General features: G+C 51.8%; 1 protein-coding gene across 1 annotated transcript in view; it reads left to right on the forward strand.

The window, feature by feature from the left end:
- Positions 1 to 11,834, forward strand: part of KIAA1755 (KIAA1755 ortholog) — a 52,728-nt gene that overhangs the window by 9,828 nt on the left and 31,066 nt on the right. Inside the window, exons 2-5 of the mRNA XM_045295508.1 lie at positions 2,707 to 2,904; positions 7,107 to 8,442; positions 8,919 to 9,116; positions 11,386 to 11,509. Coding sequence (XP_045151443.1) covers positions 2,707 to 2,904; positions 7,107 to 8,442; positions 8,919 to 9,116; positions 11,386 to 11,509 — 1,856 coding nt within the window. The remainder of the gene's footprint in view (positions 1 to 2,706; positions 2,905 to 7,106; positions 8,443 to 8,918; positions 9,117 to 11,385; positions 11,510 to 11,834) is intronic.

Below are 11,834 nucleotides of genomic sequence, written 5' to 3' on the forward strand. Positions count from 1 at the left end.
TGGCAAGGGGTGGATTGAGTTAGTTAATTGTGCCATTTTCTTTGCATAAAACTCTCTCTTATACGTGAGTTGCTGTGGATTTGTTTCTCCAAAATACCCAGACTAATACAGCCCCCCAAATCAAGTTTGGCTCATTCATTTCCCAGAAGTTGGAATGTGGATCACAATTAGGACCAAAGTTGTACCACAGCCGAGAATAAAATCACACTGGACCACACGGCAAGAGAGTCGCCGAGTCCCCTGATGTCCCATCCTCTGGTGAGCCAAGGACCAAGACACCATCTGGCGACAGGCGGTCTCTCACGCCTGTCTAATGGCTGACAACTCACCGTGGAAGAGAGAGAAAGAGAAGACGGGCCGTTCCTAGAATGTGATGCCGTATTGTTTGCTTTTGTTGTTTACTTTTCTTTAGAAGACAGGTTCTTTCTATAGAAACGTTACTGCTATTGGTGCCATCGCGTTGTTCCAACTCATAGCGACCCTTCACACAGCAGAAGGAAACACTGCCCGGTCCGGGCCACGCTCGGAATCATTGCTATGTTTGAGCCCATTGCTGTCGCCACAGTGTTGGTCCATCTCCTGGGAGGTCCTCTTCTGTTTTATCGACCCTCTGCTGGACCAAGCATGATGTCCTTGTCCAGGAACTAGTCCTTCCAGATAACCTCTCCAGAGCACATGAGTCAAAACCTGGCCATCCTCCATGCATTCTGTCTGCACTTCCAAGACAGGTCTGTTGGTTCTCCGGGCAGTCCACGATACAGCCAAGCATCCTTGCAAACCTGGTCACTCAAAGGCAACGATTCTTCTGCCTTCCCCATTCATTGGCCAGCACTCACGTGTAGAGGAGGTCATTGAAAACACCTCGACTTGGGTCAGGCACCCCTGAGTCCTCAAAGTGACGGCTGGCTTTTGAACAATACAGAGAGAGGCCTTGCAACAGATTTGCCCAATGCCATATGCCATTTGATTTCTTGACTGCTGCGTCCATGGACACCGACAGTGCGTGCAAGCAAAAGGAAACCCTTGGCAATCTCGGTCTTTTCTTCTGATGCTGCCCTCCTGGCGTGGGTCTTCTTGACACTGAGTTGTCGTCCAGACGGAAGGCTGCGATCCTTGATCTTCATCAGCAAGTGCTTCAAGTCCCTCCCTTTCAGCAGCCACGTTGCGTCATCCACACGTCCCAGGTTGTTGATCGGCCTCCCTCCAGTCCTGATGCCGCACTTTTCTCCGTGTCATCCAGTTTCGTGGGTGATTTGATATAAATCTTAAAATAAATAGTTCAATCGTATATAACACATCCGCAATGAGCATGTTAAATTTTACATGCTATGCTAGCCATGCAGGTATAGGTCTTATAACATGTGTAATATGACTAAAATAATCATATAGATTCGGTGTATATAGTCATATGATATGTGTCATATGACTATAACAATAATACAGATTCGGTGTATATAGTCATATCACATGCACAATATGACTATAATGATAATATAGATTCAGTATATTCTTTCAAGGAGCCCTGGTAGTGCAATAGTTAAGTGCTTGGCTGCTACGTGAAGGATTGGCAGTTCGATCCCACCCAGAAAGTTCCCAGGAGAAAGGTGTACCTTCATAAAGATTACAGTCAAGAAAGCCCTACTCTATCACATGTGTCAAAATCATTATTACATTTATATAAATAAAAGAATGTAAATACCACCGATGTATCACTGGTTTGCTCTTAGAGTTACATTGTGTTTGTGCCCATTGATATTGATCATTCCATTTAGAATGTGATCTGATAATAACAATAATACAATAACCATCCAAAATATTGGTCCGGGCTGTTGTTCATGGGACCTGCTAGGTCCTAGGCAGTTCCTTACGTGCATTCTCTCAGTCAGTGTGGCTCAACCCTTCAAGGCAAGTCTGGTCATCGTGTCCAGTTTTATAGATGAGGATGCCGAGGTGCAGAAGGTGAAGGGATTTGCCAGATCACACAGCCAATAAGTGGCCGAGTCACACTTCCAACGGGGTGGGCTGGATCCGCTGTCATAACTCTATGGCCCTGTAGACACGCCACTAAAAATACAGTTATGCCAGTGGGCCGTCACTGAGGTAGGGTGAGTGGGGCAGGTCTGGCCAGGTACTGAGTTGGATTTGATATGTCAGTGGTCTGTACCTGAGGACCATGGAAGGAGAAGCATCCAGAAGGCAGCTGGACAAACGAGTCTGGAGCACTGGACTGGGTACATCTAGTTATTGCTATGTAATAAACCACCCCAAAAAGCACCAGTATAAAACAACCATCACTCAGGTTCATCCACACGGCTGCATGTTGATGGGGGATTGGCTAACCCAGGCTGAGCTTCACTGGCGGTGAGGTGTGGGGGTGCTGACATCCCCTCTCCTCTGACCCTGATTGAAGGCCTCTCTACATTCCCCCCTACCTTCTTGGACCAGCAGGTGAAATTGGAGCAAAGACCTGAAGGGCGTCAGAGAATAAGGATGCCTTGAGGAAGAGTCTTCTAGGAAGCAGGGCCAGCCAGTGCAAAGGCCCTGTGGTGGGAGTACACCTGTTGTGCTCAGGGAACAATAAAGAAGGCCGTGGGGCTGGAGGGGAGTGAGCAAGGTGGAGAGAAGGGAATGAGCAGGGGCCTTGGCTCTTTACTATCCTTGTAATTGTTGCTATTACTTGGCATCCTCCCCTCCTATCCCCCACAGGACCCTCCATCCCTGGACATGGCCATTCAACATGCCCTGGCAGGCCTCTATCCTCCATTTGAGGCCACAGCACCCACTGTCCTGGGTCAGGTGTTTCGTCTCCTGGAGTCTGACTTCCAGGGGGATGGGCTGAACTTCCTCCTGGATTTCCTGATCCCTGCCAAGCGTCTGTGTGAACAAGTGCGCGAAGCAGCCTGTGTAAGTCATGGAGGGATGCAGGGTTTGGGGATTGGCTTTCCCAGGGGGCCACGGGGCTGGAGGAGAGCAGAGAAGGAACAGGGTTGGTGTGTATGTCGCCTCAGAGGGAGAACTGGGAGGTGGTTTTCCTGGTATCCTTTGCTTACTCAGAGGGGGGACTTCAGCTCCCCGTATCGAATAGGAGGATTGCCTGGGCCTTTCCTCTCTAGCATCTGAGAATCAGCCAGGTTTGTAGTAAGCTGAGCTGGGAGCAAGGCAGGCATCCCTGCCTTGCAGCAGCTCTGGTGGAAATAACTGAGAAGGTTCCAGAGCTTCTCTGGAGCCCCAGTACTTTCTCCTGTCTTCTGCTTCCAACCAGGCTCTTGAGAAAGCCTCTCCCTGAGGCAAGGGGAAATGAAACGTAATTTAAGCAGGACTTGGTGGTTGCAAATGACAGAATTCTTACTCAGGCCAGGACAAGGTGGATTCAGTCTCGGGTAGCACTTGATGCAAGGACCAAATCTATTGAGGACTCTTTCTGCCTCTTAGGTGTTTCTCCCCGCTTTCAACAGCACTCTTAACGGCTACCTGTTATCACGATGCTAGAACCCAGGTAAATCCACTCTGAAATGATCTCTAGATCTCCCCTAAAGATCAAAAAGGAGCTCTTTCCCATCCGCTACAGATAGAAAAAAAAACAATCTCAGGAAGGCTCCTGACTGGCTACCGGACGAAGGACTAGTCTTGGCCAGACTTGAGGCATGTGTTCGTTCACCCCTACGCTCAGAGGGCCGAACCTACAAAGAGGTTCTGAGGACCTCCTAGTCTTCCTTGAGTTGCAAGCTGCCTTTCAAGAGCAGGGCACATCAGGACAGAAGGTAAGTGGGGACCCTGCGTGTCAGGATCAGTGGAGGAGAGTGAATGTGGGAGCTAGAAGTTCAAGTTTCTGAGTTCAAACCAGAGACAGTTGGAACCAGAAGGAAACCTGCAGTCCACGTAATGTGCTTAGTACCGTGCCTGGCCCTTAGAAGTAGCTCACCACCCAGTAATGGTTAATAGGAAAGAAGAGAGCTTCTCATGGAAGCATTCATAGCAACTTTCATATTGCCATGTGGAAATGGCTTAATGCACCCCTCCCTCACCCCTGTGTCTTCTCCCGATTCCTTACATAACCGCCCACTTCCTGTATTTGGTCACTGAAACCGCGGCCACTCTCTCTTTCTTCATTTCTGCCAGAGATGGGGTTCCCTTCCACATCTTCGTTTTCTCATTGTAGGTATGGGTGAGCTTGTGTCCCAGTGTTGCCTAGGGTCGGATCCGGGCTCCACCACGTGAATTTGGGGATGCCTGTCACCTCCCTGCGCTTCAGCTTCCTCACATGTAAAGTGGAAACACTACTATCATCACATTGACCCGACAGCAGTGATACGTACCTACACCTCACTTATTGACTGTTGCGTCATGTGACATGGCACGTCTGTGACACGCTTTAAAAATCTCCACTATTGTGTATGTCAGCGGCAGTACCAAATGCAGAAGTTTGACACCAGCGTCACTCTGGCTGTGGTGGTTAAGGTTATGAGTCCACTGGGCTAGACCATGATTCTCAGCGGGTTGGCAGTTATGTCATGATGTGATTTGGCAGTGATGCAATGATGTGGTCATCTTCTGTTCTGTAATCTGGTCATTCTCCATTTTTTGCCTAATATGATGTTCACGGAATGCCTTAGCCTTTGGAACTTAACCACATTGATGAGTGACAAGGAGGGTCTACAATTCAGCACAGAGCCTGGGACTCAATCAGTGTCCGTAGTGTCCCACTGCCTCATATCTCCCTCTGAATTAGGACCCTGTCAGCCTCAGTCTACCTTTCTCACCACCAGCAGCCCGAGCCAGCCTCATGCAAACATGTAGACTCCATGTATGAAGGCCTGGGCTCATTGAAACTCCCTGCCATCAAGGTACCCTGACTCAGCGACCCTACAGGCCAGGGAGTTCCCAAGATGGTAACTCTTTTCAAGAGCGAAAAAGCCCCTTCTTTCTCCCACAGAGCAGTGAGTGGTTTCGAACTACTGACCTTGCAGGTAGCAGCCCAATGCATCGCCACTGTGCCACCAGGGCTCCTCTGGTTGTGTGGCTATTGCCAATGATTTCACCTCTCTGAGCCTCCGTTGCCTCGCCTGTCAAGCGAGAGTGCTCCTGCCTGAGCTGAGTTGTTGTGTTGTTGTGAGCAGCGAGTCAGATGACCGTAGCTGCCCACCCTCCGCTGCCCTGCTGTCTGCAGAATGCCACACCCAGTGAGGGGCTGCGGGGGAGCAGCTTGCGAAGCACGCAAGTTTAAACGAAGGGATGAAGCAACTAGCTGACCCGTTAGGGTTTAGAGATAGGCACGTTCACTGAAGCAGTCAAGTTTGCAGTGTAATTGATATGATCTCATTTATCACCTTGGGGTATGATATAGTCGTCTCTATTATTTCTCCAATTAATAATCCCAGGAAGCAGCTGCTTAGTTAGCAGGATGTTCACTGTCACCCTCTAAAGGCCTCCCACACGCACCCAAATTATAGCACATGGTTCGAGGCTTTCAAAGCCCAGGTAGAGAGTGTGACGTGTTGTCACTCCATTGGAGTGGTTGTTACCACGTGGTATCACTGTGGAACCCTGGTCTCACCTAGCCCTGGAGAAAGGCAGAACTAAGGATCGTGCTGGTCAAAGTTGGTTCCAAGATGACTTGCTGGGACCCCCTTATGGAGAGAATTGCTGGAAGTGTCTCCTGTGTGTTAATTTTTTTAAGTAAACTCAGCCTCACCTGCCATGATGCTACCCATTCGTGGGTAACAAATAGGTAGGTAGGTAAGTAGATAGGTAGGTAGGTAAATAGGTAGGTAGGTAGATAAATGGTAGACAGATATTCAGGCTCAGAACAGTGAGATCATTTTCAGGATCACCTGGAAAGTCGTGGGGTCAGATTTCCGTATTGTTCCTACTTTTTTTTATGGTAACCTCTCTCCTTAAAAATTAGAGAATAGGGTAAAAAAAGTAAAAGGCATTAAATTTTGTTCAATATCCTAATTGATACAAAAGGTAGATGTTGTCAAAGGGCAAGGGGATCGTTGCTTAGGGAATACTTCCTGAACCTCGCTGATGAGCCAAGCATTGCAAAGGGTATTTTGTATGTGTATCATCTCATTTAATTCTCATGTCGACTCAACAATAGGTATGATTCTTCCTCTCTGTTCCCTATTGAAGTTCAAGGTAGATGAGTTGTTTGCATGATTAGTGCCTCGGACCTTTGAATCCACATCTCGCTGCCTCTAAAGTGGAGGGAGAGCTAGGGTTTGGGCTGGTGTGTTACTCTGGGTACTTTAAAGAAACAAATCCACAGAAACCCATATATATAAGAGAGAGTTCTATATAAAGAGTAAGTGCACATCAAGAAAACATCCCAACCCAGTGCTGCCCAAGCCCATAAGTCCAACATTAACCCATATGTCCGACACCAATTTACAAAAGTCCTCCTCCCTCTCACAAAACCCACACTATGATGCCGACTGCAGGAGGAAAGCCAAGTCAGTGAATGTGTAAGTATCTCAGCGCTGGCTGGGGTCTCCACATGGGTGCTCCAGCACTGAGGGCTGCATCAGGGTAGGTCCATGTGGCTTCTCCTCAAGGATGTCTTGCAGGAAGTGAGCTTTGCCAGCTAAAGCAGGGAACTGGCTAAGACAGCTGCACCCTGGTCCGACCATCAGAAAGCAAGAGACCTGAGAACTAGAAAGACGAGGCTTGCCAAGCCATTGATCCCTCCGCCCTTCAATTAACCCCACGTGTGTTTATTGGCCAGATTGGCACAATAAACTAACTACCTCATCTGGGTTAAGAGACCTGCAGGATCAATGTGGAGGGAAGGGAGCGTGAACTGAGTCAGGGAGCTCGCAAGTCATGGGAAAGGCGCTGGCTAACTAACAAACTTGCTAATCCTCATGGGCAGGGCTGGGGTGAGACCAGAGAGGCACCCAGGATGCACAATTTAAGGAGGACTTCCTTCTCAGAGATGCGCAAGTGCAAAGCCTGTGCTTATACAACCCTGAGAATAGGAACGTCCTTAAAAGTGACTCTCTTCCCTCTCACCCTGGTTCCTGTCTTATTCTAGAATCCCTTTGGGGGAGAGGAAGAAGCAGGCCCTAGGTTGGAGTCTTTCTGATGCCATTCTCTTCTCTCTGCAGGCCCCCTACTCACACTGCCTCTTCCTACATGAGGGCTGGCCCCTCTGTCTGCGGAATGAGGTGGTGGTCCACTTGGCCCCCCTCAACCCCCTCTTGTTGCGCCAGGGTGACTTCTACCTCCAGGTGGAAGCCCGGGAGGAGCAGTCCGTCCGCATCGTGATCAAGTACCTCTCCTTGGACCTTCGCACAGTGGACAGGAAGCCGGTTGATGAGGCGTCCTACCCGGTACTTTTCACCCAAGAATGGCTGGGGACCCTCAATAGCGACTTTGAGGGGCGTCCCCTGCACAGCTGCCTGGTAGCTTCAGAGAAGGGGATCTCGCTCATGCCATGGACCAAGATCGCCAGGCCAGAGTTTGTGGATGACCGGCCCCAAGCAGAGCATGTCCTCGCCCCTGTTCTGGAATCTCTTCAATTGGAGGCGCTTGACTTGAGCAGCCCCCTAGGGCTGCCCCAGGCCGGGTCCCCAGGCAGCCAGGAGCTTCTTGTCCAGAGTCTAGTCAAGGGTAGGAGCAGGACTCACAGGAACAAGTATCCAGGACTTATCAAGGTGGAGCAAGCCAGGCGTCAGGAGGCGGCCTTTGGGGCGGACGGTGTGGTCAACCAGGACTTGGAGGGAGACTACGTGGGTCTCCTGGACTTTTCCAAAGAGAGCGTTGGAAGGTCTCTCGGTGGAGAGGTGGGCACATCCACTGGGGGGTCTTCTGGGACACTCGAAGAGCTATCCCAAACCGAAGAAGGCCCTCTCTCCCAAAGGATGCCGCCTTCCTCGCAGGTCATTGGGGGATCTTTCTTGGGAAAATGGACTTGTGCCAAGTCAGCAAGCTCAGAGGAGGAACCCTGCCCATTGAGCCAGAGGAGGAAGGTCAAGCGGGAAGTGCCCATTCACAACTCAGAAGGTGCAGCTCAAGAACCCTACCTCATGGTCCCAGAGACCCCGCTGGTCTGTGCCTCTGGCCTCAGGGCAGATAGCTCAGCAAAGCCAGCTGCCTCCAAGGGCCAGGGACCTCTTGGAAACCCAGAGAAAATGCCCCAGCTCAGGCCGGGACCCCAACAAGCTTCCTCTCCCTGCCCATCCCCAGATTCTACTCCAGCCCCAGAAACAAAGATGGCAGATAGGACTGTACAGGGAAGTGGGAGACTGCCCAAGCCTATGACCAACCCTAACCAAAGCACCTCCTCGTCTGGGTCCCCTGTGCCTGGTCTCGAGTTCCTGAAAGGGCAGAGGCTGTCTCCTGCGTCCCCTGAGAAAGTCTTGTTCTACCATGACGGGCCCTGGAAAGTCCCCTGCTCACTGTACTCCCCCAAATCCAGCCAGGCCAAGTCCATGGAGAAAGGTAAGCCAAAGAAACTATACGGGCTAGGAGCTGGTTACAAGGTTGCTCTATGGTAAAGGACAGAGACTTGCCAAGGCCACCTCAGTTCAGGGGGTTAGTGCACAGGGTGGCTTACAATGGGGACTGAAATCTCACGGGTCTGGAATTGATTGAGGTTCTCTGATTTTACCCAGATGTCCTGGGGCCACGGCCCAGCTGTGGCACGCATGGTTTTGTGGCCTTGGTCTGGCACCTAACTTCTCTGAGCCCAGCTTTCTCTAGCTGTGAAACAGGGATCCATTCATCCACCCAGAGTCCAGAGCTGTTTTGACAGTTCACAAGACCCTAGAAGAAAGGAGCGTATGGCCATGCCTGGCCCACAGTAGGAGATCAATAGTTGTAAACTATTATTATGAGTCAGAATATAAAAGAGAAAACATGTGTCCCTTGGAAAATCCATCTACAGCTGACACCCTTCTCTGTGTTGCTTTTCCCAGCTGGAACAGCTCAGGCCAGAGCAGCTGGCCTGGCCGCTGATTCAGGCCCATTGACTGGAGCAGAGGCTGGCTTCCCAGAAGCCTCCACCGGCCCACCAGGAAAAGGCCCCGCCCTGGACGAGGCTGCCCCAGGGCCTGAAACCCGGATTGGGGCTCTGAGTATGGAGATCTGTCACTCCGGGCTAGCATGCCTGCCAGGTCCGGGGAGCCTAAGGGCAAAAGGAGAGTGGATGGGTGGGGAGAAATTGGGGGGTAGGGGGAGTTGGGTGTCCCTGAGCCTCTTTAAGTGTTGGTGGGTGCAGAGCTGACAGAGAACTGAGTTGTGCACCAAGCCTCCCTCAGCTTCCGTTTCCTCATCCGTCCGACCTAAGCGCTGGATCAAAGGAAAGTCATTTCTAAGTTCTATCAGGCTACATCCAGAGTTCAGTGAGGCTGCCAAGGTGTAGGCTTAGCTTAGGTTCCCTAGAAACAGCCTGCTGCAGGGGTTCTTGAGAAGCGATTCACCCAGGGAGAGAGGCTTCTGGGCAGGGACCGGAGGGATCTGCTCAGTTGGAGCATGAGGTGGTTCCACCCCAAGGCATAGATGCCGGCCTCCTGCACCCTGTGTCCATCAGCCAGGAGTTGAGGGTTGACCCTGCCGTTTCCTCGCCTTTCGCAGTGTGTAGTGGACACCTGCAGTCCTTGGCTGGTGGTTTCTCCCTCCATCTCCAGTTCTGCATCTCTCTGGCCTTTCTCCCATCAGGACATCTTTCTCTGACCGACCAACGCTGGAAACGTTCTCTGCCCCGTGAGCCGCAGCCCACTTCACTTGAGGGCAACGGGGTGTGTGGGGTTTGTGGAGGAGTCATGTGACCAGGATGAGCCCGTGTGGGTGATCCAGGAGACTCCCCCGCTTAGTCACATCTGCAGATTCCCCTTGGCCCTGGAAGGTCTCATGGCCACGGGTTTGGGGTGTGGTGGGGGAGACGCCATGACTCTGCTTGCCACGGGCACAAAGCCTTCAGAGAGGATTTCCGGGGGCTTCCCTGAAAGCCTTGAACACAGAGGTGCATGAACTGGGCCCCAGAGGGTTGAGATCTCCCTCTGAGTTTTTAGTCGCTCCATAACATCTTTGAAAAAGGTTTTCGGCTTCCAAATGTCTATACATTTTGTATTCTAATGAGGAATACCCAGAAGCCCTGGCGGTGTGGGTGGGTTCCGTACTCAGCTGCTAACTGTAAGGTCAGCAGTCCAGGAGAACGGACAGCACAGGGGGACTCCAAAACCTGATGAAAACATCCCATTAGCATGTAGTCCCTTTTCCCCACAAACTCTTTGGTGTCCTGACCTATGTACAAGTCTCTGACTGAGGTGCATGGGCTCAACACATTCAACTGCTCGCCCAGAGGTTAACGCTGCTACCCAGAGTTGGTTCAACTGCTCATTAAGAGGTCGGAGGTTCAAGTCCACCGAGAGGCACTGTGGAAGAAAGGCCTGGTGATTTAAAGTAGTCACAGGAAATCCTATGGTGCTCCGTCCTCTTGTCAGCAGGAGCCAGAGATGACTTGACAACAACTAGTGGATGGACACACACACATCCGTTTATAGACATTTGGGGGGAAAATATCTCAAATTTTAAAACCTATATGAAAAAAATCTGGGTGGTTTGAGCCCAGTGCAAAGTTGTGCTTGGGAAAACGGTCAAGTTTGTCTAAGGTTTCCTGGTCTGTAGAGAGCCCTGCACGCTGTGGAGGGTTGTGCCCCCTTGAGGTGGGTGGTGGCCATGGCAGGACAGCCCTGAAGAAGTGGTGCCCAGCCATGAAGCAGAATGGGTCTTGGTCTCTTCCCCACTGTGGATGCCTCTGCCCCCACCAGGGCCAACTGGTGGTGTTGCCACTTTGGGCCCCAGCCTCATGACCCCAGAGGGAGTGTGGGGCATGCAGCCCAGATGCTGAGGGAACAGGGCATAGCCTGTGGTGAGCCCTGGACTGTGAGCAGTGAGCTGGCAGCCATGGGCCAGGACAGGACAAGGAGTGCCGGGATGACCTGTGTGTGCTGGGTTTTAAGCGCTCGGGAACAGTCACACTTGATCCTTGAAACAACCGAGTAAGTGCAGGACTCTTCTCCACCCCCTTCGACAGATGAGGAAACTGAGGCTCAGAGACGCACCAAGCTGCCCAAGGCCACACAGCAAGTCGGTGACTTGAACCTTTTATCTGTGTGACCCCCTAAAACTATTCCGTGAGTTCCCCCCACCCCCAGGTGCCTGGCACTGATGGGGTCCAGAGGAGGGCGGGGCTACCTCTGAAGGAGATGCTCAGCGGGCACCCGAGCTGGGTCTTCAGGCTAAGCAAGAGCTCAGCATTCACAGGAGAAAGAGAAAGGGGGGGGGGGGGCAGGCAAAGAGTCCAGGCTGGCGACGGTCACAGAGCCACTCCCCCGGAATGTCCCAGTGGAATCCTCACTGCTAGCCATCCTCTCTCTCCAGGTGGTCGAGACAAGGCAGGGCGGCCCCTGCTTCTCCTGTCAGCCAATGCGGGGCCCCGGGAGGCACCATGGTGCTCGGTCTCACAGGTCACCAAGCTGCTCTCCTACCTGTGTACCATCCCCAGGTAAGGGGCTGGGACGGGGACACAGTGGGGCCGGGTGGGGGTGGGCAGAGACGCAGTCCCTGCTCTTGGGAGTCTCAGACAAGTGGAGGCAGGGAGGCCAGTACCCCAGAAACAACCGGGGATAAGTCATTTTCGTGACTCATCGTGGTTCTACCCAGACTCAAGGCTCACTGCCATTGAGTCGGCTCTAACTCACAGAGCAGTGCTGTCCCTGTGGGGTTCCCGATGATAACTCTTTATGGGAATAGAAAGCCCCTCTGTACCCTTTCCGCTGCTGGCCTTGTGGTCAGCCATCCAACACACATACCCCCATCACACCCCCCCC

Source organism: Echinops telfairi, unplaced genomic scaffold, assembly GCF_000313985.2.
Source record: "Echinops telfairi isolate 266 unplaced genomic scaffold, ASM31398v2 ScPeMD7_5592;HRSCAF=6446, whole genome shotgun sequence".
Taxonomy (NCBI): Eukaryota; Metazoa; Chordata; class Mammalia; order Afrosoricida; family Tenrecidae; genus Echinops; species Echinops telfairi.